The 26,877-nt window shown below is 40.0% G+C and overlaps 1 protein-coding gene across 3 annotated transcripts in view; it reads right to left on the bottom strand.

Annotated features, from left to right (window-relative positions):
* Positions 1 to 26,877, bottom strand: part of WDR70 (WD repeat domain 70) — a 362,749-nt gene that overhangs the window by 323,508 nt on the left and 12,364 nt on the right. For all 3 annotated transcript variants that reach the window (XM_021671857.2, XM_012460014.2, XM_012460016.2), the window contains 2 exons: positions 21,053 to 21,173; positions 11,845 to 12,037 (listed from right to left, as the gene is read on the bottom strand). In XM_021671857.2, the coding sequence (XP_021527532.1) occupies positions 11,845 to 12,037; positions 21,053 to 21,173 (314 nt within the window). The remainder of the gene's footprint in view (positions 1 to 11,844; positions 12,038 to 21,052; positions 21,174 to 26,877) is intronic.

Here is a 26,877-nt window from a genome sequence, read left to right as displayed (position 1 = left end):
CAAGCAATTCTCCTGCCTCAGCCTCCTGAGTAGCTGGGATTACAGGCATGTGCCACCTTGCCCCAGTAATTCAGTAATTTTAGTAGAGATGAGGTTTCTCCACGTTGGTCAGGCTGGTCTTGAACACCTGACCTCTGGTGAACTGACCACCTCAGCCTCCCAAAGTGCTGGGATTACAGGCGTGAACCACCGCGCCCGGCCTGTTTTCATTTTTGTTTGACAGTACCACTCTGTCACTCAGGCTGGAGTGCAGTAGTACAATCATGGCTCACTGCAGCCTTGACCTCCCAGGCTCAGGTGATCCTCCCACCTCACTCTCCTGAGTAGCTAGAACTACAGGTGCACACCATCACCTTGGATTGTTCATTTTTTGTAGAGATGGGGGTCTCACTACATTGTCAAGGTTGGTTTTGAACTCCTGGGCTCAAGTGATTCTCTTGCCTGAAGCTCCTAAACTGCTGAGTTTACAGGCGTGAGCCAGTGCAACCAGCCCAGTAAGTCCTTTTCAAGACAAGGTAAAATAAAAATAAGTGTATTTACTAGTAGTTAAGACTTATTCCATATTCATGTTTAATACTGTTTTCTTTGGGGTTTTTTAATCTGTTCTAGATTTTTGAATTGAAGTCATAATTGCTTTATAATGAAGGACTATTAACTTTTTATAATACCAATAATTGTTTCTGAATATGGGCACAGCTATGATCAATGCGGAAATTTGAAACGTATAAAAAAGTATAAGGTAGGCCAGGCACGGTAGTTCATGCCTGTAATCCCAGCACTTTGGGAGGCCGAGGCGGGTGAATTGATCACCCGATATCAAGAGTTCAAGACCAACTGGTCAACATGGTCAAACCTCGTCTCTACTAAAAGTATAAAAATTAGCCAGGCATGGTGACACATGCCTGTAATCCCAGCTACTCAGGAGGCTGAGGCAGGAGAATTGTTTGAACCTGGGAGGCAGAGGTTGCAGTGAGCCAAGATCACACCATTTTACTCCAGCCTGGGCGACAAGAATGAGACTCCATGTCAAAAAAAAAAAAAAAGTATAAGGGAAAAAGCTATATTATCCTCATTCCCACAATCCATAAGCAAGCAATGGGAGTACTTTGTTCCACACCTATGTATCATTTTAATTACTGAAATCACAGTGTCTATTCAGTTTTAAATCCTTTCCTAGTGCTACTAAAAACCCTTATTAAACATGTTTAGTGACTACGTAACATTCTATATGACCACAACACATCTTACTTATCCTTCTCCCTAATATTAGGTATTTATATTCTTTCTAATTATTCTAATATTTTACATATGTTGGTATTTTCAAACATTTTCAGACTTGGAACTCTTTCAACAAGAGAAAGCTCTGAGGAAGCCTAACATAAAAACAGAGCTGACCTGGCCAAAAACTGATGTGAGGGACCCCATCCCACCATAACACACCCTCAGCAGGATAATCTCAACACATTCAAAAAACCACAATTATAGATAGTACTGTGATAAATATTTTTGTGCATAAAGCTCTGTCCAGCTCTTTCATTACTTCCTCTGGATAGAATCCGAAAAAAGGCTATTACTGTGTTTAAAGGAAATGAACAGTTTCCAGGCTCTTGATACTCAATAATACAGTTTCAATAAAAACAATCACAGAAGGAACAGGATTGAAAAATAAATTAAATTAAATTTGATTAAAAAAAAAACTGTCAGAGCTACAGGCTCAATTTCCAGAATATCTACATGTCCATGGCCCTTCTGAGAACAGAATTATGATTTAAGAGCTATAGTAAATTCAGGCACTACAAGGATATAAAAATAAACAAGATTCAAAAAACCAGGAGCTTACAGCCTCTGCCATGTCATCTTCAGAAGCAATTAAACATTAATGCTTCTAGAGACACTAACATGCATGTATTATAGAAAAAATATTTTTAGGCCGGGCGCGGTGGCTCACGCCTGTAATCCCAGCACTTTGGGAGGCCGAGGCGGGTGGATCACGAGATCAAGAGATCGAGACCATCCTGGTCAACATGGTGAAATCCCATCTCTACTAAAAATACAAAAAATTAGCTGGGCATGGTGGCGCGTGCCTGTAATCCCAGTTACTCAGGAGGCTGAGGCAGGAGAATTGCCTGAACCCAGGAGGCGGAGGTTGCGGTGAGCCGAGATCACGCCATTGCACTCCAGCCTGGGTAACAAGAGCGAAACTCCATCTCAAAAAAAAAAGAAAAAGAAAAAATTTTTTTTTCATAAAATACTGATCAAAATATATTAACTCTGAGCTATATGAAAGGGTAAACCTTTAAAGTGGCTTCACTATCATGAAAAAGCAACAATTTCATACCCTTTTTTTAAGAAAAAAATGTTCTGTAAGCAATATCCCATATCCTTAAGTATCCATGAGATGATACAGATCATAATCTAAAGAAGTACCCTAATATATTACCCTATGACCCCAAGTGAGATTAAGTAAACAGCACAACTAGACCGGGAAGAAATCTATTAGAATTACCTGTGGACCCTTTTGTTATAATACAGACTGCAGGAGTTAATACTGAATCAGTTTCCAGAGTACAGGACCAAAGCATGCATATTTTTTAATTGCACTAAACCTGATTCTTACATTCAAATTAAGAAATACTAAGTTAGTTGGGTGCAGTGGTTCACATCTGCAATCCCAACACTCTGGGAGGCTGAAGTGGAAGGATCATTTGAAGCCAAGAGTTTAAGGCCACCTTGACAAGACAGCAAGATCCCACTCTACAAAAAACTATAAAAAAGTAGCCAGGTGTGGTTCTATGCACCTGTAGTCCTAGATACTCAGAAGGCTGAGGCAGGAGGATCACTTGAGCCTAAGAGTTTGAAGCTGCAGTGAGCTATGATTACACCACTGCACTCCAGCCTAGTTGAAAGAGCAAGACACCTTCTCTTTAAAAAAAAAAAAAAATTAATTTTTTAAAAAATTTAACCCTAGGCTAAAGAAAGGTTCTTTTCAAAAACATTACCCCATTAATTTCAAAAATATTTGCTAAAATATTTACCACTCAACTATGTGAAAATGGCTGCTTTCAGCCGGGCGCGGTGGCTCACGCCTGTAATCTCAGCACTTTGGGAGGCCGAGGCGGGTGGATCACAAAGTCAAGAGATCGAGACCATCCTGGCCAACATGGTGAAACCCCATCTCTACTAAAAAATACAAAATTAGCTGGGCATGGTGGTGCGCACCTGTAATCCCAGCTACTTGGGAGGCTGAGGCAGGAGCACTGCTTGAACCCGGGAGTCAGAGGTTGCAGTAAGCTGAGCTCACACCACTGCACTCCAGCCTGGCACCTGGCACCTGGCACCTGGCAACAGAGCGAGGTTGTCTGTCTCAAAAAAAAAAAAAGAAAAGAAAAGAAACTGGCTGCTTTCCTGTTAAATAGATTGTCTCTCTAAAAAGCCACAGTGATTCTGAACAAAAAACTCAAATTGCATTCAGAAATTGCCAGGTGGAGTCCTGCCTGCTGTTGTGGTTGTTATCCCTAATTTAGGGAATTAGTACTATTACTTGCAATGTGACTTGTTTTACAGATAGGTTAATCTTGCTGCAGTGGGGAAAAGGGATTGAAACAGAAGATCCTTGAAGCAAAGAGACCAGCAAAGTTGCTACAGCAGAAGTTTAAGTTGGAGAGAGTAAAAGCCTAAGTTTTATCTTAGATGTGTTGAATTTAGAATATTGTTGGAGTTTAAATATGAAGATAATTCATGAGCAGTTAGAAAGATGGATTGGGGGCCGGGCGCAGTGGCTCACACCTGTAATCCCAGCACTTTGGGAGGCCAAAGCAGACAGATCACTTGAGGTGAGGAGTTCAAGACCAGCCTGGTCAACATAGTGAAACCCAACCTCTACTAAAAATGCAAAGCAGTAGCTGGGCATGGTGATGCACACCTGTAATCCCAGCTACTCAAGAGGCTAAGGCACAAGAATGGCTTGAAGCCGGGAGACAGACATTGCAGTGAGTCAAGATCATGCCACTGCACTCCAACCTGGGTGACAGAGCCAGACTCTGTCTCAAAAAAAAGGGAAGGAGCCAGGTGCAGTGACTCATGCCTGTAATCTGAGTACTTTGGGAGGCCAAGGAGAGTGGATCACGAGGTCAAGAGATTGAGACCATCCTGGCCAACACTCTGAAACCCCATCTCTACTAAAAAATACAAAAATTATATTAGCTGGGCATGGTGGCACATGCCTGTAGTCCCAGCTACTTGGGAGGCTGCCGGGGTTGCAGTGAGCCAAAATCATGCCACTACACTTAGCCTGGTGACAGGGCGAGACTCCGTCTCACAAAAATAAAAAAACAGAAGGGAAGGAGAGAGAAAGGGAGCAAGGGAGGTGGGAGGGAGAGAGGGAGGTGGGAGGGAGAGAGGGAGGCAGGGAGGGAGGAAAGGAAGGAAGGAAGGAAGGAAGGAAGGAAGGAAGGAAGGATGGATTTTACATGTTCCTACATGTAGAAGCTACAAAAGGATCTCATGAAGAGAGATTAGTGACTACTAGAGGCTGGAAAGGTTTGGGGGCTGGAAGAGATAAAGAGAGGCTGATTAACATGTACCAATATACAGTCAGATAGAGGGAATAAAACCTAGTATTCAACAGATCAGTATGGTGACCATAGTTAACAATAATATTATAGTGTAAAATAGCTAGGAGAGGCTGGGCACAGTGGCTCACACCTGTAATCCCAGCATTTTGGGAGGCCGAGGCAGGCAGATTACGAAGTCAAGAGATCAAGACCATCCTGGCCAACATGGTGAAACCCTGTCTCTACTAAAAAGTACAAAAATTAGCTGGGCATGGTGGCACACACCTATAGTCCCAGCCACTCAGGAGAATCACTTGAACCTGGGAGGCAAAGGTTGCAGTGAGCCAAGGTCACATCACTGTACTCCAGCCTGGTGACAGAGTGAGACTCTGTCTCAAAAAAAAAAAAAAAAATTAGCTAAGAGAGAATAATTTGAATGTTCCTAGCATAAGGAAGAGACAAATATTTAAAGTGATGGATATCCTGGATATCCCAATTACCCTGCTTTGATCTTTACACATTACATGAATGTATCAAATTATCATATATACTCTAAAAATATATACATTATTTATCAATTTTTTATAAATTAAAAATAGAACTATAATGATCCAGCAATCCCACTACTGGGTATACATTCAAAGGAAAGGAAATTCACATTTTGAAGAGATAACTGCACTCCCCTTTTTCACTGCAGCACATTCACAAGAGCCAAGATACTGAATCAACCTAAGTGTCCATCAATAAATGAATGGATTTAAAAATGTAATAACACACACACGAATACTATTCAGCCAAATTTAGAAAGTATGAAATCATGTCACATGCAGTAACATGGATGAGTTTGCAGGACATTGTGTTAAGTGAAATAAGCCAGAAAGATAAATACCACATGTCCTCACTCAGATGAAACTAAATAAACTGATCTCATAAAAGTAGAGAGTTAAAGTAGTAGAAACAGAAACGACAAGCTGAGAAGGGTAGGAGAAAGCAGGGTGTAAGGAGAGTTTGGTTAACAGATACAAAATTACAGCTAGATAGAAAGATAAATTCTAGTGATCTAGAGCATTGTAAGGTGACTATAGTTTGCAATTATTTACTCTATATTTTCAAAGAGCTAAAAGTGAGAATTTTGGATGTTGCCAACCCAAAGAAATGATCAATGTTTAGGCGATGAATATGCTAATTACCCTGATTTGGTCATTACATTCTGTATACAGGTGCGGAGCATCACACTCTACCCCAGAAATATGTACAATTATTTTATGTCAATTAAAACTAATCTTTTTTTTTTTGAGACAGAGTCTTGCTCTGTCGCCAGGCGCCAGGCTGGAGTGCAGTGGCACCATCTCTGCTTACTGCAATCTCCACCTCCCGGGTTCAAGCAATTCTCCTGCCTCAGTCTCCCGAGTAGCTGGGACTACAGGCGCGCGCCACCACACCCAGTTAATTTTTGTATTTTCTAGTAGAGACGGGGTTTCACCATGTTGGCCAGGATGGTCTCAATCTCTTGACCTCGTGATCCGTCCACCTCAACCTCCCAAAGTGCTGGGATTACAGGCGTGAGCCACCACGCCCGGCCAAAAATAATCTTTAAAAATGTAATTTTGGCCAAGCACAGTGACTCACATCTGTAATATCAACACTTTAGGAAGCCAAGGTGGGAGGACGGCTTGAGCCCAGGAGTTTGAGACCAGCATAGGCAAGATGGTGAGACCCCACACCTCTTCAAAAATTTAAAAAATAAAAAATTTGGCCAGACTCTGTGGGTCACAACTACAATCCTAGCACTTTGGGAGGCCGAGGGTAGATTACCTGAGGTCAGGAGTTCAAGAAAAGCTTGGCCAACATGGTAAAACCCCGTCTCTACTAAAAATACAAAAAATCAGCCAGGTGCAATGGTGGGTGCCTATAATCCCAGCTACTCAGGAGGCTGAGGCAGGAGAATCGCTTGAACCAGGGAGGTAGAGGTTGCAGTGAGCCAAGATTGCACCATTGCACTCCAGCCTGGATGACAGAGCAAGACTCTCTCCAAAAAAGAAAAACAACTTTAGCCAGGCGTGCTGGCTCATGCCTGTAATCCCAGCACTTTGGGTATATCACAAGGTCAGGAGTTCAAGACCAGCCTGGCCAACATGGTGAAACCCCATCTCTACTAAGAATACAAAAATTAGCTGGGTGTGGTGGTACACGCCTGTAATCCTAGCTACTCAGGAGGCTGAGGCAGGAGAATTACTTGAACCTGGGAGGCAGCAGTGAGCTGAGATCACACCAGTACTCTAGTCCGGGAAACAGAGCAAGACTCTGTCTCAAAAAAAAAAAAAAAAAAAGAAAAGAAAAGAAAAAAAAAAATTTAATCTTTGGCTGGGCAGTGATTCAAACCTGTAATTCCAGCACTTTGGGAGGCCAAGGCATGAGGATTGCTTGAGCCCAGAAATTCGAGACCAGTCTGGGCAACATAGTGAAACTTCATCTCTACTAAAAATATTTTTTTTTAAAAAATTGCTAGGTGTGGTGGCACATGCCTGTAATCCCAGCTACTCGGGAGGCTGAGGTGGGAGGATCACTTAAGCCCAGGAGGTCAAGGCTGTAGTGAGCTTTGATTGCACTACTATACTCCAGCCTGGGTGACAGAGAGATCCTGTCTCAAAAAAAAAAAAAAAAACTGTAATCCTCTACAAAGCTTACTCAAATTCCACATCCTCCAGAAAGTATTTCTTCATACTTTCTGGATTTGATCTTATCAGCCTCATCTTTCTACTTTCTCCTAGTAAGAAATCTCAGCCATGTACTAATCAGGTGCAATTTCACTACCATAGCTGTACTTATATATATTTGGGCCTTTGCTATAACAATATTTTTTCTGGCTTACAATATGCTTCTTTCTTCCCTTCTCTGTTTATTAGCCATTAGCCAGCCTTGTAAACCTGTATTAGCTCAGGCAACCATAAACAAAATGCCACAGACTGGGTAACTTAAACAATAGAAATTTATTTGCTGACAGGTCTGGCAGCTAGAGGTTCATAATCAAAGTGTGGACAAATGTGGTTTCTGGTGAGACCTCTCTTCCTGACTTATGGACGACCACTTTCTGCTATGTCCTCACAAAGCCATTCCTCCTTTCCTGTTAGGAAGGAGGCGTTAGCACACGCTTTCTGCCATCTCTTTTTATAGACACTAATTCTATCAGATCAGAGTCTTTTGACCTCATTTAATCTTAATTATTCCCTTAGAGGCACCATCTCTAAATACAGCCACACTGGCGGTTAGGGCTTCGACATATGAATTTTAGAGAGACACATTCAGTCCATTACAAAACCCACTGTCACATTCATAGCTAAATCTAAATATTACCTACTCTGTGAACTACTCAAAATAAGTAAGAATATCTTCTTCATGTTTCCATAGCAGTTAATGTTTCCATAGCACTCTGGGAACTAAATATGTTTGTTTTTCACTGTCCATGTATGCTAAAAATGAAAATGTTGGACAAGGGTTCAATATACATTTAATAGGTTAAACTTTGTTCATTTGTATTTTCTAAATCTGTACTCCATTCTGTCTTAACAATTTGTGAATCTCTCATTATGACTGTTTAGTGTCCATTTCTCCTTGTAATTTTGCCAATTTTTGCTTTATACATTTTGAATATACTGTTAAATGTACAGAGGTTAAGGACTGCCAAATTTTCCTGCAAAATAAACTGTTCCTTTTAGCATTAAGTAACGTCACTTTTATCATTAATTGGTTTTATGACTTTAAGATTTTAGTATCAATTTTATAACATTAATCAGCTATCTTTTGGTTATTATCCTGCTATATTCTATTGCTTTACATTCAACCTTTCTGTATAATTATGTTTTAGGTATAACACGCATGTATACCTAAATTTTTTTAACCCAATCTGAGAATTTTTGTATTTTAAGTGGCAAGTTGAGTCCATTTACATCTGTTGCTAATACTGATATATTTATTTTCATGGCTATCATCTTATTTCATAATCTCTATTTACCAAGATTATCTTCCTCTATTTCTTTTTCCTCCTTTCCTGTCTTTTACTGTAATGAGTGAATTTTCTTCAATGGCATATCAAGAGAATTACAGTGGAAGTAATGTAGACAATAAGAGGGTACATTTTTCTGTCGAGAACTTAAAAACAATAATAAAATCAAGTAAAGATAAGTCTGCTTTTTATTATCACCACGTGATGGCAATTCTAAACAATGTTAGTTTAGACACTACTTAACGTTCTTTTTGCTATGGTTCCTGTTAAGTTTTAATAACATGTATGTGAAGTTCAATTAACACATTTTTATTACTTATCTTTTAATAAACACTGTATTCTGGCTGGGTGCAGTGGCTCACGCCTGTAATTCCAGCACTTTGGGAAGCCAAGGTAGGTGCATCACCTGAGGTCAGGAGTTCAAGACCAGCTGGGTCAACATGCTGAAACCCTGTCTCTACTAAAAATACAAAAAATTAGCCAGACATGGTGGCAGATGCCTGTAATCCCAGCTACTCAGGAAACTGAGGCTGGAGAATCACATGAACCCAGGAGACGGAGGTTGCAGTGAGCCGAGATAATGCCACTGCACTCCAGCCTGGGTGACAGAGTAAGACTCATTCTCAAAAAATAAAAACATAAATAAATAAACACTGTATTCTACATGAAGTTAATTTGGAGAACTCTCAGTTATCTGTACCACACACATGCACAAATAAATCCAGCTACTCGGATCCCCAGATACTGTTTTTCATGGTTCAGAATCATTCAAGCTCACTTCAAGGGCAATTTCATATCTCCAATCCCTGTTGTACTACGTTTCAAAATAAAGATTATAAAGACAAAGAAACAAAATGCTAGCAAATCCAATTTTGTTTTCTATGAATGCCAAAAGAAAAAACAAAAGACAAGGTTGGCAAGATAATTTAAATGGGCAAATGTTTGAATATCTCAATTGTTTGCACCAAAAGCATTCTAAAGCAATAGATCATTTAATGGCAATGTTTGACTCATTTAGCCATTTTCTCTGATTTTTAGAGAAGAAAACTTTAGAATTTTTTACCAAATATGATGGATTTTCTGTAAAGACATTTTTGTGAAAAAAAAAATTATTTTTTTAGACAGAGTCTTGCTCTGTTGCCAGGCTCACTGAAGAGTCCACCTCAAGCAATTCCCCTGCCTCAGCCTCCTGTCACCATGTCTGGCTAATTTTTGTATTTTCTTAGTAAAGCTAGGGTTTCACCATGTTGTACAGGCTAGTCTCGAATTCCTGACCTCAAGTGATCAGCATGCCTCAGCCTCCCAAGGTGCTGGGATTACAGGCATGAGCCACCATGCCCAGCCAAAATATTTCAACCTACAGAGATATTTAAAAGCCACTAGAATTGATAAAATAAAAAATAAAAAATCAACACTGCAATTTCTGGAATTTATTGTAAAACGAAAATTTTAATGAAACTGCCAAATTTACTCTTCTTGTTTCTCTTAATTTTACATATGCACACACAGGAATACATGTGCATGTGCATGTGTGTGTGTATATGTAAATACACATACACACACACTATATATCTGTTGTTTCATGTGAAAGAAAAAATGCACAAAATTGAAATTAGAAGCTTTATTTGATCAACTACAGAGAGGCACAGACTGACAAATTTGCTACACTATGTATTGAGCAAGAATATGCAAAGAATATCGATTTTGACAGATTTACAAAAGCTGTTGGTTTCTTTGCTGATCATTATTTTTCATTTCATTTCATAATTATTACTAAAAATAACTCATCACATGAAGAAGAGAGGTGCTAAAAAATTATCTACTTCAGGTATAAATACAAAAAGTACATCATTTCCTTTACCATTTTTTCCTTTCAGTATTTTAGAGGTTATATGTTTCTTCTTAAGATTGAGTCTAACTTTGTCACCCAGGCCGGAGTGTGCCATGGCGTGATGTCAACTCACTGTAACCTCCGCCTCCAAGGTTCAAGCAATTCTCATGCCTCAGACTTCCAAGTAGCTAGGATTACAGATGCATGCCACCATAATCAGCTAATTTTTGTATTTTAAGTAGGACAGGGTTTCACCATGTTGGCTAGGCTGGTCTCAAACTCCTAACCTCAAGTGGTTCACCTGCCTTGGCCTCCCAAAGTGCTGGGAGCCTGTAAAGGTGAGCCGCCGCACCTGGCCACATTATATTTCTATTTTTTGGGCAATTACTCTTAAAATTGTAAACTTATAAATTTGGCTTAAACTAATCTAAGGTTAACCAGTATCTCTGGCCTCCTTCCAAGTAATATTCACAAATCAATGAACTCTGATTTCACTCTCCTATCTTTCACCTTATTGTTGATAATAATTTTAGATCCACTTTGCTTTTAAATCCCCTCAAATTTACCCATCATCATCATTATTTACACTCATGCATATGTATATTTAACAAAATGTTTTATCCATTGATTTCTTTTTAACACATTGCTTTCTGCTCTCCATTTATTGAGTTGTTTACTTCCTCCAAGTTCTTTCAAGACAGGCTGTCAGTAATAAACTCCACAGTTATTTTCCTCAGGGTTTGGTTGGGGGAGGTTTCGAGACAAGGTCTCACTCTGCCATCCAGGCTGGAGTTCCGTCCCTTGACCTCACTGCAACCTCTCCCTCCTGGGCTCAAGTGATCCTCCCGCCTCAGCTTCCTGAGTAGCTGGAACCACAGGCACACACCACAACACCCGTCTAATTTTTGCATTTTTGTAGAAACGGGGTTTCACCAGGTTGCCCAAGCTGGTTTTGAACACCTGAGCTCAAGTGATCCGTCTACCTGGCCTCCCAAAGTCCTGAGATTACACGTGTGAGCCACTGTGCCTGGCCTTTTCCCTCAGTTTTTTTTTTTTTTTTTTAGAGACCGGGTTTCACCACGTTGGTCAGGATGGTCTTGATCTCCTGACCTTGTGATCCGCCCGCCTTGGCCTCCCAAAGTGTTGAGGTGAACCACTGCGCCTGGCCTGGTGTTTTTTTGTTTGTTTTTGTTTTGAGACAGTCTCGCTCTGTCTCCCAGGCTGGAGTGCAGTGGTACAATCTTGGCTCACTGCAACCTCTGCCTCCCAGGTTCAAGTGATTCTCCCACCTCAGCCTCCTGAGTAGCTGAGATTACAGGCGTAAGCCACCGTGCCCAGCCTTTCCTCAGTTTTTAAACTGGTTCTTACCCATGAACAACAGTTGAGCAGAACTGATCTCTACACTACTTTAAAGATATTACTCCACTGAATTCTTAAATTACCACTGAAATACTTACTTCCTCTTCCTCCTCTTCCTCTTCTTCTTCCTCTGCTTCTTCTTCTTCTTCATTAAGAGGTGGAGGTAAAGGACCGAGGATATCCTCCATAAAATTAAATGGTTTTTCTACCATTGCAGGGGGTAAAGGAGGGCCAATCAACTCATCATCAGAAGAGTCAGAACTCTCTTCACTTTCACTGCTGCTCATATCCCTGAAAATACAAAACAGAAACTCTTTGCCTCTGCTGCAATAAACAGCACACTTTGCAAATAGTATTCATTTCTCAGGAAACCTTTCCTCTCCTTTTAACAATTGGGTATTTTTCAATTTTGTAAAATTTGTAGTTCAAGCATTAAATGTTTAATGCAAATATTATTTTATCTTAAGAAAGTTAAAAAAAAACCTACTGTCTTACTCAAACATAAAGTAAAAAATAATAGATCACAGCAATTATGTTAGATGCCATTAGACCATTATCACTCATCAAGAGACAGGTGAGACTGAATGCAATAGTTCACACCTGTGACCCCAACACTTTCAGAGACCAGGGAAGATGGACTACTTGTGCCCAGGAGTTTGAGAGTAGCCTGGGAAACATCGTGAGACCCTGTCTCTACAAAAAATAAAAATTACCCAGGTGTGGTGGCATGTGCTTGTGGTACCAGCTACTCGGAAGGCTGAGGTGGCAGGATCACTTGAGCTTCAGTGAGCCATGACTGCATCACTGTACTCTAACCTGGACAAGAGAGTGAGACCCTGTCTCAAAATATATATAATAAAAATTTAAACATTTTAAAAAGAGGTGAACAAGGAAATAAAGAAGAAAAACTACAAAATAGTAAAGAACAAAAACCACTGAGATAACCAGTGCCTCGATTAACTATATTTGAATCCAATTCCTGATTGCCACAGGAGCAAATAAAGCCAGTCATGTAAGGAAGTTAGTATTACTCCCAAAATGTTTCAATATAATTTCCGAAATACAAATTATTTCTCACAGCTAATCCAAGTTTGCCACGTTGCCAAAACATTAAATGTAGCACTCTTGCATTCTAAAAACACCTTATTCTAACCATGGGGTCGAAGGGAGGGAATCCAGTCATGGGTTCTCAGTTTCTGTTTCTGGTGGGGCCAGTGAAGCCGTTTCCTCATCCCTCTTTTCTACTTATCGCTAGACAGAAACTAAAAACCATAACTTCAGGATGCTAAAAGTCTAAAAGAAAACAACAACAATATAAGACAGGTTGGACAGGCTTGAGAATCTAGAGCATATTATATTGATTCCTAAGTGGTTTCCTCTCCACCACACCTGAGGACTATTACACACTCTCATTAAGGTTTCTATCAAACACCTGTAGACATAGCCCTCGCCATCCACCACTCCTCCATCTGCCCCCAGAGTTGAGAATTCAGCATTCTTAATTGTATCAATTAATCTTTCAAAGATTTTATAAGATTAAAAGTGTCACTGCCTTCTAATGAAGTATCTCTGGTATGTAAGCACCAGGAACACACAAATTTCTGTTTTGTTTTGGCATCTAACATGTTTTTCTAGCATCTAAAACATGCTTCACATATAACAGACACTCAACATCTACTGAAGGAAAAACATGAGATTTTTTGTTTTCATCTAGGTTCAAAATTGAAAAGAATATATTCTCACATACACATTACCCTTAAACAGAGGTATATGAACTAGCAAACCTCCACAAATATCTGAATTTCTAGATTTGAACCACTGCCTAGCTCAAATCTCCACCCCAAGAGGCCTTTCTAATTGAATAGGTTAAATTTGGTTCACTATGAGGTCTTTGCACTTGCAGTTCTGTCAGCTGACTCACTCTTCCCATAGATTGTTACATGGCCTCTTTCTCATCTTTGAAGTTTCCTCAAATGTCTCCTCCTTAAAGAGGCCTAAGGGCACACCCCTTTTAAACTTTCGGGCACACCAAAAGTTCCAATTACCTTAATTACCTTTGTTTATCTCATTACCTTTATCTTCATTACATGCTTGCTATTTTATTTGGTTATTTAGTTGTTTATAATCTATTATCCATCCCTTCGAATACTCCCATAATAATGAGTTCAATAAGAAGAAAGGTCTCGTCAGACCTTGCTAATTGCTGTATCTCAGTGCCTGAAACACTGTGTAATCCACAGTAGATGCTCAATAAGTAACAGACGAATGACTAAATAAATTTATATTAAGCTATTCATACCCCAGAATCTTCCCCCTTTTGATTAAATCACAAGTTTCCAGCTCTGCTGGTTTAGAAACAACAGATTATTTTTTTTCTTTGAAACAGAGCTTCACTCTGGAGTACGAGGGCATGATCTTGACCTACACCCACTTCAAGCAAGTCAAGCGATTCTCTTGCCTCAGCCTCCCAAGTAGCTGGGATTACAGGCATGCACCACAACGTCCACCTATTTCTGTATTTTTAGTAGAGACAAGGTTTCACCATGTTGGCCAGGCTGGTCTTGACCTCAAGTGATCCACCCACCTTGACACCCCAAAGTGCTGCAATTACAGGCATGAGCCACCGTGCCCAGCCATAAGTCACAGATTTTTTAATGCAAAATTATTCAAACCATTCCATCTACAGCATTGAACTCAAATGTTGATTATTAGCACCCATGCTAAGTTAACTGAGTTAACTTGCTTAGAAGTAAGCATTGAACTGAGTACTAAATTGATCCATGTTGATTTCATAGCTGATTATACAGGCCTAATAGACACATAAAATCTTGATGGAATGCATTTGCTTCTATGCAACTTCTAATTCCATGTCTGGCTTTCTGCTTCTAACATGCACAAACCAAACAAAAATTTTTAAGATATTTTTAATATTCTGAAAAACAAAATCCATGAAATTATGTCCAAAAATGGCCCTGAGGGAAAACAGAATACATTCCATGTTTAAATAATGCCTTGATTCAATGTGTTGCTAAAACACAAACTACAGCCTGGGAAACAGTATGTACTAAAAGAGAAAATGCTTAGAGTCAAATTCCATTTTTTTTTTCTCCTCAGCAAACATTTTGCAGGAAATTTTAACTAGCATTAAACAAAATCAAGGCCAGTGGCTTATACCTGTATCCCAGTACTTTAGGAGACCAAGGCAGGTGGATTACCTGAGGTCAGGAGTTTGAGACCACCCTGACCAAGATGGTGAAACCTCTTTTCTACTAAAAATACAAAAATTAGCTAGGTATGGTGGTAGTTGTCTATAATCCCAGCTACTCGGGAGGCTGTGGCAGGAGGATCGCTTGAACCCTGAAGGCAGAGGTTGCAATGAGCCAAGGTTGTACCACTGCACTAAAGCCTGGGCAACAGAGCAAGACTCTGCCTCAAAAAATAAAAATAAACAATATCTGTAATGGTACAATTTCACTTTAGGAAGTAAATTCATAAGCACAACTCACTGTTTCTGGTATCAATTTTTTCTTTTGTGTGTGTGTGAGACAAAGTTTCGCTCTTGTTGCCCAGGCTGGAGTGTAATGGCACAATCTCAGCTCACTGCAACCTCTGCCACCCGGGTTCAAGCGATTCTCCTGTCTCAGCTTCCCGCATAGCTGGGATTACAGGAGTGAGCCACCATGCGCAACTAATTTTTTTGTCTTTTTAGTAGAGACGGGGTTTTACCATGTTGGTCAGGCTGGTCTCAAACTCCTGACCTCAGATGATCCCCTGCCTCAGCCTCCCAAAGTGCTGGGATTACAGGCATAAGCCACCATGCCAGGCCTCTGGTACAGATTTTTAAAAAGAAAGTGCAAAGGCCGGGCGCGGTGGCTCATGCTTATAATCCCAGCACTTTGGGAGGCCTAGGCGGGTGGATCACGAGGTCAAGAGATCGAGACCATCCTGGTCAACAAGGTGAAACCCCGTCTCTACTAAAAAAAATACAAAAATTAGCTGGGCATGGTGGTGCGCGCCTGTAGTCCCAGCTACTCGGGAGGCTGAGGCAGGAGAATTGCTTGAACCCAGGAGACGGAGGTTGCAGTGAGCCGAGATCGCACCATTGCACTCCAGCCTGGGTAACAAGAGCGAAACTCCGCCTAAAAAAAAAAAAAAGAAAATGCAAATGCCTAAATGATTCAAACACCTCACAAATTCAAAGTACATTTATCCTATTCATAGGACAAATGACGTTTCTTCTCTGTATTTGATTTTTGAGTGGCAACTTACATCCATATAATATTTCTTTAAAATCTATAATAGCTAGTAGTTTAAGATGACTGTCTCAGTCTAAACCAAATTTCAATACCATTGCAGTTTTTTTTTTAAGTTCTGGGATCCACGTGCAAATGTGCAGGTTATATAGCTATACATGTGCCATGGTGGTTTGCTGCACCATCAATCCATCATCTAGGTTTTAAGCCCCACATGCATTAGGTATTTGTCCTAATGCTCTCCCTCCCCTTGCCCCCCAATAGGCCCCAGTGTGTGACGTTCCCCTCCCTGTGTCCATGTGCTCTCATTGTTCAGCTCCCACTTATGAGTGAGAACATGTGGTATTTGGTTTTCTGTTCCTGTGTTAGTTTGCTGAGGATGATGCTTCCAGCTTCATCCATGTCCCTGCAAAGGACATGAACTCATTCTTTTTTTATGGCTACATAGTATTCCATGGTGTATATGTGCCACATTTTCTTTATCCAGTCTATCATTAAAGAGCATTTGGATTGGTTCTTTGTTTTTGCTGTTGTAAATAGTGCTGCAATAAACATATGTGTGCACATGTCTTTATACTAAAATGATTTATATTCCTCTGGGTATACACCCAGTAATGGGACTGCTGGGTCAAATGGTATTTCTGGTTCTAGATCCTTGAGGAATTGCCACACTGTCTTCCACAATGGTTGAACTAATTTACATTTCCACCAACAGCGTAAAAGCATTCCTATTTCTCCGCAGCCTTGCCAGCATCTACTGTTTCCTGACTTTTTAATAATCACCATTCTCACTGGCATGAGATGGTATCTCATTGTGGTTTTGATTTGCATCTCTCTGATGATCAATGATAATGAGCTTTTTTTCATATGTTTGTTGGCCTTCTTTTGAGAACTGTCTTCTTTTGAGAACTGTCTGTTCATATCCTTTGCCCACTTTTTGATAGGGTGGTTTGTTTTTCTCTTGTAAATTTAAGTTCCTTGTAAGTTCTAGATATTAGACCTTTGTCAGATGGGAAGACTGCAAAAATTTTCTTCCATTCTGTAGGATGCCTGTTCACTCTGATGCTAGTTTGTTTTCTTTTTTCTTTTTTTCTTTCTTTCTTTCTTTCTTTTTTTTTTTTTTGATGCTAGTTTCTTTTGCTGTGCAGAAGCTCTTTAATTTAAGTAGGTCCCATTTGTCAATTTTGGCTTTTGTTGCAATTGCTTTTGGTGTTTTTGTCATGAAGGCTTCGGCCACGCCTATGTCCTGAACGGAATGGCCTAGGTTTTCTTCTGGGTTTTTATGGTTTGGGGTTTTACAATTAAGTCTTTCCATCTTGCGTTAGTTTCTATACAAAGTGTAAAGCAGGGGACCAGTTTCAGTTTTCTGCATACGACTAGCCAGTTTTACTAGTTCTTTAAGACCACCAGCTGGTATAGATTTTAGAGGACTGTTTTTCTCTAAACCAAGTTTCTACACCATTGCTGATATTCAAAAAATTTGCACGTTTTGTGAAACAGACTCTCAGGATACTGAAAAGGAAAAAAATTAACCTGACAATTACCAAAATATGTAAATGACTGAATAAAATACATCCAAAAGAGCAAAAGAATAATCCCAGAAATGTATTTAACTTAGAAGAAATTTACATTTAATGAGTATGCATTTAAAAACTGAAGAAAATTATCACTGTGTAATGAATGCTGGAACATAAGTTAGAAAACAACCTTGGAATCATACCTCACATTACGCCTTGGACTCTCCAAGATGAAATCAACCCCCAAAAAAAGCAAACAACTAAGCTTCCGTTTAAACAATGAACAGTCAACAAATATATTCACATCGCTTTTCCTCTGAAACGGATAGACAGGAAGGTAAAGAGATTTTTTTCTTTAATAGATCTAGTCTTATATCCAGATAAAGCATTTTTTTGTGAAAAAAGGCAAAATCTCAGTTTCACTTACAGTAACAGCCAAGTAGATTACATCAAAAAACAAAACAGAAACACCTTTTCACAGACATCCCTTATAAATTCCAGACAAAATATAATACCAAAAACAGGTAGAAACTGAAAATTCAACACCTGGAAGAAGAGAATGACATTGGGTCATTCCTTATTTTTTTTTTTTAAAGATGGTGTTTCACCCTGTTGGTCAGGCTGGCCTTGAACTCCCAACCTCAGGTGATCCACCCGCCTTGGCCTCCAAAGTGCTTGGATTACAGGCGTGAGCCACCACGCCCGGCCCATTCCTTATTTTTAAATGGCTTTTGTCCTGACAGGAGGACCAATCATGTACTGGGTAGCTAAAACTCAGACAGGAACCTGCCTTCTTAATCAGAGGACAGAAATCAGGATGGAAAATGAGGAGGGGAGATCCCTCAGAGGAAAAAGCTACAAAAGGAAAAGAGAGAAAATTCTGCCTAAAACTCTACACAACTTTCTGATTGCATTCTGGAAAACACATGCATGGGGCAGATTCCAAGCAGTACAGGTAAGACTAAAAGAACCAATGAGGCCACATGCAGTGGCTCATGCCTGTAATCCCAGCACTTTGGGAGGCCAAGGTGGGTGAATCGCTTGAGCTCAAGTGTTCAAGACCAGCCTGGGCAACATGGTGAAACCCCATCACTACAAAAATTAGCTGGGCATGGTGGCATGCACCTACAGTCCCAGCTACTTGGTAGGGCTGAGGTGACAGGATCACTTGAGCCTGGGAGGCGGAATTTGCAGTGAGCTGAGATGGTGCCACTGCACTCCAGCCTGAGCAACAAAGAAAGACCCTGTCTCAAAAAAAAAAAAAAAAAAAAGAACTAATCAGAGACTTCAGCTGTGATCTACCAAAGAGAAACAGTTTCAAGTTGAGTTCCGCCAAGTTATCTGCCAAAAACAAAACAAAAACATCAATAACCTTGAGAGGAACATAACAGGATCCAGAGTCTCTAAAATATATCATTCACAATATCCACAATGCAATCTAAAATTAGTAGATATATTTAAAAAACATGAAAAGGGGACCTATATTCAATTTTAAAAGTCAATAATGAATATCAATGCTTAGAAGACCCACACATTAGAATTGGCAGACCAGGAATTTAAATCAGTTATCATAATTATGCTCAAGGCAAAAGAAAATATATTTATAATAAACGAACAGAAAGAAATCTCGGCAGAGAAAAAGAAACTATAAAAAGTAACAAAATGGGGCCTGGGCGGTGGCTCATGCCTGTAATCCCAGCACTGTGGGAGGCCAAGGTGGGTAGATCATCTGAGGTCAGGAGTTCGAGACCAGCCTGGCCAACATAATGAAACCCTGTCTCTACTAAAAATACAAAAATTAGCTGGGCATGGTGGTGCATGCCTGTCATCCCAGCTACTTCGGAGGCTGAGGCAGGAGAATCGCTTGAACGCAGGAGGCAGAGGTTACAGTGAGCCGAGATTGTGCCACTGCATTCCAGCCTGGGCAACTAGAGACTCCGTCTCAAAAAAAAAAAAGTAACAAAATGGAAAGAGCAGCCATAAAAAACAATGAGTTCATGTCTTTTGCAGGGACATGGAAGAAGCTGGAAGCCATCATCCTCAGCAAACTAACACAGGAACAGAAAACCAAACCCTACATGTTCTCACTTTAAGTGGGAGTTGAACAATGAGAACACATGGACACAGGGAGGGGAACATCACACACTGGGGCTTGTCAGGAGGTGGGAGGCAAGGGAAAGAAGAGTATTAGGAGAAATGCCTAATGCATGCTGGGCTTAAAACCTAGATGACGGGTTGAAAGGTGCAGCAAACCACCATGGCACATGTATACCTAGGTAACAAACCTGCACGTTCTGAACATGTATCCCAAACTTAAAAAAAAAAAAAAAGGAAATATTGAGGACAATGTACACTACATGGGTAATTAAAATTTCAGACTTCACCACTATATAATTCATCCATGTAACCAAAAACCACTATACACCAAAAGCTATTGAAATAAAATAAAAATAAAAATTTAAAAAATGGAAATCATAAAACTGAAAAATATATTAAATTGTTTTCTAAATTATGTGGATGGACTTAACAGCATCTAGAGATCATAGGTAAATAAGAAGACAGATAAATAGAAATTATGCAATCTAAAAAATAGAGATGAAAAAACTAGAAAATAAAAACACTAAGAAAATTTCTGTGACTTGTAAAACAAAAATCAAAAGTTTTAAAATATGCATAATTCAATACCCAGGAAGGAGAGAGAAAGGGCCAGAAAAATAATTTAAAAGTACCCTAGGCCGGGCACGGTGGCTCATACCTGTAATACCAGCACTTTGGAAGGCCAAGGTGGGCAGATCATTTGAGGTCAGGAGTTCGAGACCAGCCTGACCAACATGGTAAAACTCTGTCTCTACCAAAATTTCAAAAAAATTAGCTGGGCATGGTAGCCCGCACATGTAATCCCAGCTACTTGGGAGGCAGGAGAATCACTTGAACCTGAGAAGCGAAGGTTGTAGTGAGCCCACATCATGCCACTGCACTCCAGCCTGGGCAATATTCTCAAACAAACAAAAAAAAAGAGTAACTGGGGGCCGGATCCAGTGGCTCGTGCCTGTAATCCCAGCACTTGGAAAGACGAGGCAGAAGGATCATGAGGTCAGGAGTTCGAAACCAGCCTGCACAACATGGTAAATCCCCGTCTCTACTAAAAATACAAAAATTAGCTGGTCGTGGACATCCAGCTACTCAGGAGGCTCACACCTATAATCCCAGCACTTTGGGAGGCCAAGGCAGGAGGATCACCTGAGGTCAGGAGTTTGAGACCAGCCTGGCCAACATGGTGAAACCTCATCTCTGCTAAAAACAGAAAAATCAGCCAGGTGTGGTGGTGCATGCCTGTAATCCCAGCTACTTGGGAGGCTGAGGAAGGAGAATCATTTGAATCTAGGAGGTGAAGGTTACAATCAGCTGAGATCACACCACTGCACTCCAGCGGACAAAAGAGCAAGACTCTGTCTCAAAAAAATTTAAAAATTAAAACTCTATTAAACACCTAGAAACTGATAGTTTAACAGAAGTCTTTTGTAAAAATCAGGCACCTGGAAGATGATTTGGAGCAATCTCTGATCACATTTAATCCTGAGGATGTTGGTTCAATATCTTCATTTTGTCTTCTTAATTCTTTCTCTCTGTTCATTTCTTCTTCTTTTTCTCTTGCTTCTGAAAAGAGTAAAAAAAAAAAAAATTCCAACCATTACAATTCAAAATTTGTTAGAAAGGCTAAAAATTAACATAGTCACAAACACATAACTTGGAGTGTTACCCGTAAAAGCAAAAAATTATCAACCATAGCCACTGTGGAAAACAATGTGGTGGTTTCTGAAAAAAACTAAACATGGAAATACCATGTGATCCAGTAATTCCACTTCTGGTACATGTCCAAAGAAACTGAAAGCAGGGTCTAAAAAAGACATTTGTATGCCCAAGTTCATAACAACATAATTCAAAACAGCTACAATGTAGAAGCAACTAAAGTAACCATCTATGGATGAATGCATTAGCAAAAGGTAGTATAATCACACAATGAAATATTACACAGCCTTAAAAAGGAAGGAGATTCTGCAATATGCTACAACTTGGATAAACCTTAAGGACATTATACTAAGTGAGAGAGACCACTCACAAAAAGACAAAAAGACAAATATTATATGATGCCACTTACATGAGGTAATCTAGAGTAGTCAAAGTCAGAGACAAGGGGCCAAACGCGGTGGCTCACGCCTATAATCCCAGCATTTTGGGAGGCCCAGGCGGGTGGATCACGAGGTCAAGAGATCGAGACCATCCTGGTCAACAAGGTGAAACCCCGTCTCTACTAAAAAATACAAAAATAAGCTGGGCATGGTGGCGCATGCCTGTAGTCCCAGCTACTCAGGAGGCTGAGGCAGGAGAATTGCTTGAACCCAGGAGGCGGAGGTTGCGGTAAGCCGAGATCGCACCATTGCACTCCAGCCTGGGTAACAAGAGCGAAACTCTCTCTCAAAAAAAAAAAAAAAAAAAGTCAGAGACAAAAAGTAGAATAGTGGGTACCAGAGGCTGGAGGAAAGGGGAATGAAGAACTGTTTAATACGTATGGAGTTTCAGCTTTACAAGATGAATAGTGTTATAGAGATGGATGGTAGTGATGGTTGTACAACATTATGCACTTAAGTATTAAGATAGTACATTTTATGTGTATTTTATCACCATTTTTAAAATTAGAAAAATAACGTATCAACCTAAATGGTCAATGTGGTAAAGATAATTGAACAAAATTACTGCATAGCAATATATTAACTGCAGACAATAAAAAGAGTGATAGAAAACAGAAATCTCAAAAAACATTAACAGATATGCTAAGCAAAATTAGCATAATGTAGAGGGTGATAAAGTATTCAAAGGTGAGATTTTAGGTAATTCACTTTTTAATGTTTTAAAACATAAATTTAGCACTTCTTTTCTGAATTTCCTACACTAGAATTTTGGTCAGAGACTAGCTATCGAAATCATAATAAAATTTATACTATAGGCTGTTCTGTCTATAGAGTAGCCATTCTTTTTTTTTTTTTAATTGCATTTTAGGTTTTGGGGTACATGTGAAGAACATGCAAGATTGTTGCATAGGTGCACACGTGGCAATGTGATTTGCTGCCTTCCTCCCCTTCACCTATATGTGGCATTTCTCCCCATGCTATCCCTCCCCAACCTCCTACCCCCCGCTGTCTCTCCCCTATTTCCCCCCAACAGACTCCAGTGTGTAGTGCTCCCCTCCCTGTGTCCATGTGTTCCCATTGTTCAACACCCGCCTATGAGTGAGAACATGTGGTGTTTGATTTTGTGTTCCTATGTCAGTTTGCTGAGAATGATGGTTTCCAGGTTCATCCATGTCCCTACAAAGGATGCGAACTCATCGTTCTTGATGGCTGCATAATATTCCATGGTGTATATGTGCCACATTTTCCCTGTCCAGTCTATCATCGATGGGCATTTGGGTTGGTTCCAGGTCTTTGCTATTATAAACTGTGCTGCAATGAACATTTGTGTGCATGTGTCCTTATAGTAGAATGATTTATAATCCTTTGGATATATACCCAGTAATGGGATTGCTGGGTCAAATGGAATTTCTATTTCTAGGTCCTTGAGGAATCGCCACACTGTCTTCCACAATGGTTGAACTAATTTACACTCCCACCAACAGTGTACGAGTGTTCCTATTTCTCCACATCCTCTCCAGCATCTGTTGTCTCCAGATTTTTTAATGATCGCCATTCTAACTGGCGTGAGATGGTATCTCAATGTAGTTTTGATTTGCATTTCTCTAATGACCAGTGATGATCATTTTTTCAAATGTTTGTTGGCCTCATGTATGTCTTCTTTTGTAAAGTGTCTGTTCATATCCTTCGCCCACTTTTGAATGGGCTTGTTTGTTTTTTTCTTATAAATCTGTTTTAGTTCGTTGTAAATTCTGGATATTAGCCCTTTGTCAGATGGGTAAGCTGCAAAAATTTTTTCCCATTCTATTGGCTGCCGATTCACTCTAATGACTGTTTCTTTTGCCGTGCAGAAGCTGTGGAGTTTGATTAGGTCCCATTTGTCTATTTTGGCTTTTGTTGCCAATGCTTTTGGTGCTTCGGTCGTGTAGTCTTTGACTACACCTATGTCCTGAATGGTTTTGCCTAGATTTTCTTCTAGGGTTTTTATGGTGCTAGGTCTTATGTTTAAGTCTTTAATCCATCTGGAGTTAATTTTAGTGTAAGGTGTCAGGAACGGGTCCAGTTTCTGCTTTCTGCATATGGCTAGCCAGTTTTCCCAACACCACTTATTAAACAGGGCATCATTTCCCCATTGCTTGTTTTTGTCAGGTTTGTCAAAGATCGGATGGTTGTAGATATGTTGTGTTGCCTCCGAGGCCTCTGTTCTGTTCCATTGGTCTATATCTCTGTTTTGGTACCAGTACCATGCTGTTTTGATTACTGTAGCCTTGTAGTATAGTTTGAAGTCCGGTAGTGTGATGCCTCCCGCTTTGTTCTTTTTGCTTAGAATTGACTTGAGAGTAGCCATTCTTTTATTCCTTTACTTTCCTAATAAACTTGCTCTCACTTTATTAAAAAAAAAAAAAATTTACATTAAGTTTCTAGAGTTGTTTACTCTGGAAAGACAAAAAACGTTAAAAATATTAACTTTTGGCCGGGCGTGGGGGCTCACTCCTATAATCCTAGCACTTTGGGAGGCCACAGTGGGCGGATCACCTGAGGTCAGCAGTTCCAAGAGCACCCCGGCCAACATGGTGAAACCCCATCTCTACTAAAAAATATAAAAAATTAGCCAGGCCTAGTGGCATATGCCTGTAATCCCAGCTACTCAGGAGGTTGAGGCAGGAGAATCACTTGAACCTTGGAGGCGGAGGTTGCAGTGAGCTGAGATCGTGCCATTGTACTCCAGTGTGGGCAAAAAGAGCAACAAAAATATTTTTTTAACTTTTTTTCCCTCTGATAATCTCACTCTACATATGTGGGGGCACTACGAAGAAAAAGGATTATATATGAATAGAGTGGTTTTCAACTGCCATCATTCTCAATAACCTAAGATAATCATTAGCATTTTTTTCTTCACTTAATAATGAAATACAATACAACCCAAGTTAAGCAGCAGCAAAGGGTACTTATCAATTGGAATTTTGTATTCTTTAGGGTCTTTAGTTGCTGGGACATGGAGGATAAGGAACAAGGATACCCAGCAAGCATCAACAAGGAACTACATAGTCTTTCATGTCAAATATGGAAGACAAAACCCTTCAGGAAGAGGTAAGGCAAATACTACGATTCTAGATTATGTTGACTTTTTTGTCTTTTGGGTTGAGGTGGGTTAAGAGTCAACAATTCTGCATTCTGATGCTAAAGACTAGAAAAAAATTTTAAAAAGCATAGTGTCCAGATTTAAGAATGGACCTGCTTAGCTCCTAGCTCACTCTGTTTTTTCAGCCAATCCCTCCAGACCTCTGGGGGTGGCAGCAGCATTTGTACTCTAGACTCATCTTCTCCCTCGGGTCTTAGAGCCAATTATATTCCTAATCAAGAAAAGATATTGAGGCTGCCTACTCAGCTGCCATATCCCTCTTTTTTTCTATTATTAATTTTTAATAGAGACAGGGGTCTCACTATGTTGCCCAGACTGGTCTTGAACTCCTGGGCTTAAGCAATTCTCCTGCCTCAAGGATTACAAATCTGAGCCACCACACCATGCCAGTCCTCTCTCTTTTTCCCTTGGTTTTGTTTTTGTTTTGTTTTGAGATGGAATCTAACTCTGTCACCAGGCTGGAGTGCAGGAGCACAATTTCAACTCACTACAACCTTCGCCTCCTGGATTCAGGCAATTCTCCTGCCTAAGCCTCCCGAGCAGCTGGGATTATAGGTGCTGGCCATCACACCCAGCTAATTTCTGTATTTTTAATAGAGACAGGGTTTCACCATGTTGGCCAGGCTGGTCTGGAACTCCTGGCCTCAAGCAATCCACCTGCCTCAGCCTCACAAATGTGTGCTAGGATTATAGACATGAGCCACTATGCCCAGTCTAACAATTCTTTTAGAAAGTCGACAATTCATATGTCTTAGACATACTTATAGCTTTCAAGAACGTAAAAAACAGCTGGGCGCGGTGGCTCACACCTGTAATACCAGCACTTTGGGAGGCCAAGGCAGGTGGATCACGAGGTCAAGAGATCGAGACCATCCTGGCCAACATGGTGAAACCCCGTCTCTACTAAAAATACAAAAATGAGCTGGGCATGGTGGCACGTGCCTGTAGTCCCAGCTACTTGGGAGGCTGAGGCAGGAGAATTGCCTGAACCCGGGAGGCGGAGGTTGCAGTGAACCAAGATCGCGCCACTGCACTCCAGCCTGGCACCTGGCAACGGAGTAAGACTCCGCCTCGAAAAAAAAAAAATCTTATGAATAACTTCCCATATAATGATGACTACTACTCCTATAAATTATCTCAATGGTATTTTCTATTTACATGCTAAAGCTAAGTAGATCTTTCATAGAGATACTCAATTTAGATTCATGTGTTTAGATCAGAGGTAAAAACTGCAGTCTAAGAATGTAATGCTAAATCAAGAAAGTTCAATCATTTGTCCACAAAAGTCAAAGGAGACCATAGTCTTGAGACAATTTTTCAAAAATTTAAAAATCTAGTAACTCGGCCAGGCGCCGTGGCTCACACCTGTAATCCCAGTTCTTTGGGAGGCTGAGGCAGGCAAATCAACTGAAGTCAGGAGTTCGAGACCAGCCTGACCAACATGGAGAAACCCTGTCTCTACTAAAAATACAAAAAATTAGCCGGGCGTGGTGGCGCATGCCTGTAATCCCAGCTACTTGGGAGGCGGAGGAAGGAGAGTCACTTGAACCTGGGAGGCAGAGGTTGCAGTGAACTGAGATTGTGCCATTGCACTCCAGGCTAGGCAACAAGAGCAAAACTCCATCTCAAAAAAAAAAAACAAAAAACTAGTTAACTCCCCAAGTTCCTCTTAGGTAAAATGTACACATGCTTTACTAAGAAAAACTATAGGAATTAAAAATAATATTTATTTTGACCACCTCCCACTTAAAAAGAAAATAATAATAATATTTATTATAAAACCATCAGATCTTGAAAAAAAAAGAAAAGATAAAAAGAAGAAGAATATTTATAAAGTACTTTGCTGTTTATAAGCTACTATATCCAACATCTTAATCTCTTTAAGAAATTTCCAAGGTAGATACACAAACAACAGGGATATAAAAAATTATAGGAATTAAAAATAATACTTATAAAGTACTTTGCTGTTTAAAAGCTACTATATCCAACATCTTAATCTCTTCAAGAAACTTCCAAGGTAGATAAACAC

The sequence above is a fragment of the Aotus nancymaae genome, unplaced genomic scaffold (assembly GCF_030222135.1).
Source record: "Aotus nancymaae isolate 86718 unplaced genomic scaffold, 86718_ANA_hifiasm-v0.15.2.pri h1tg000014l, whole genome shotgun sequence".
Classification (NCBI taxonomy): domain Eukaryota; kingdom Metazoa; phylum Chordata; class Mammalia; order Primates; family Aotidae; genus Aotus; species Aotus nancymaae.
The sequence above is the reverse complement of the archived record's forward strand: the minus strand, read 5'-3'. Positions and strand labels throughout refer to the sequence as shown.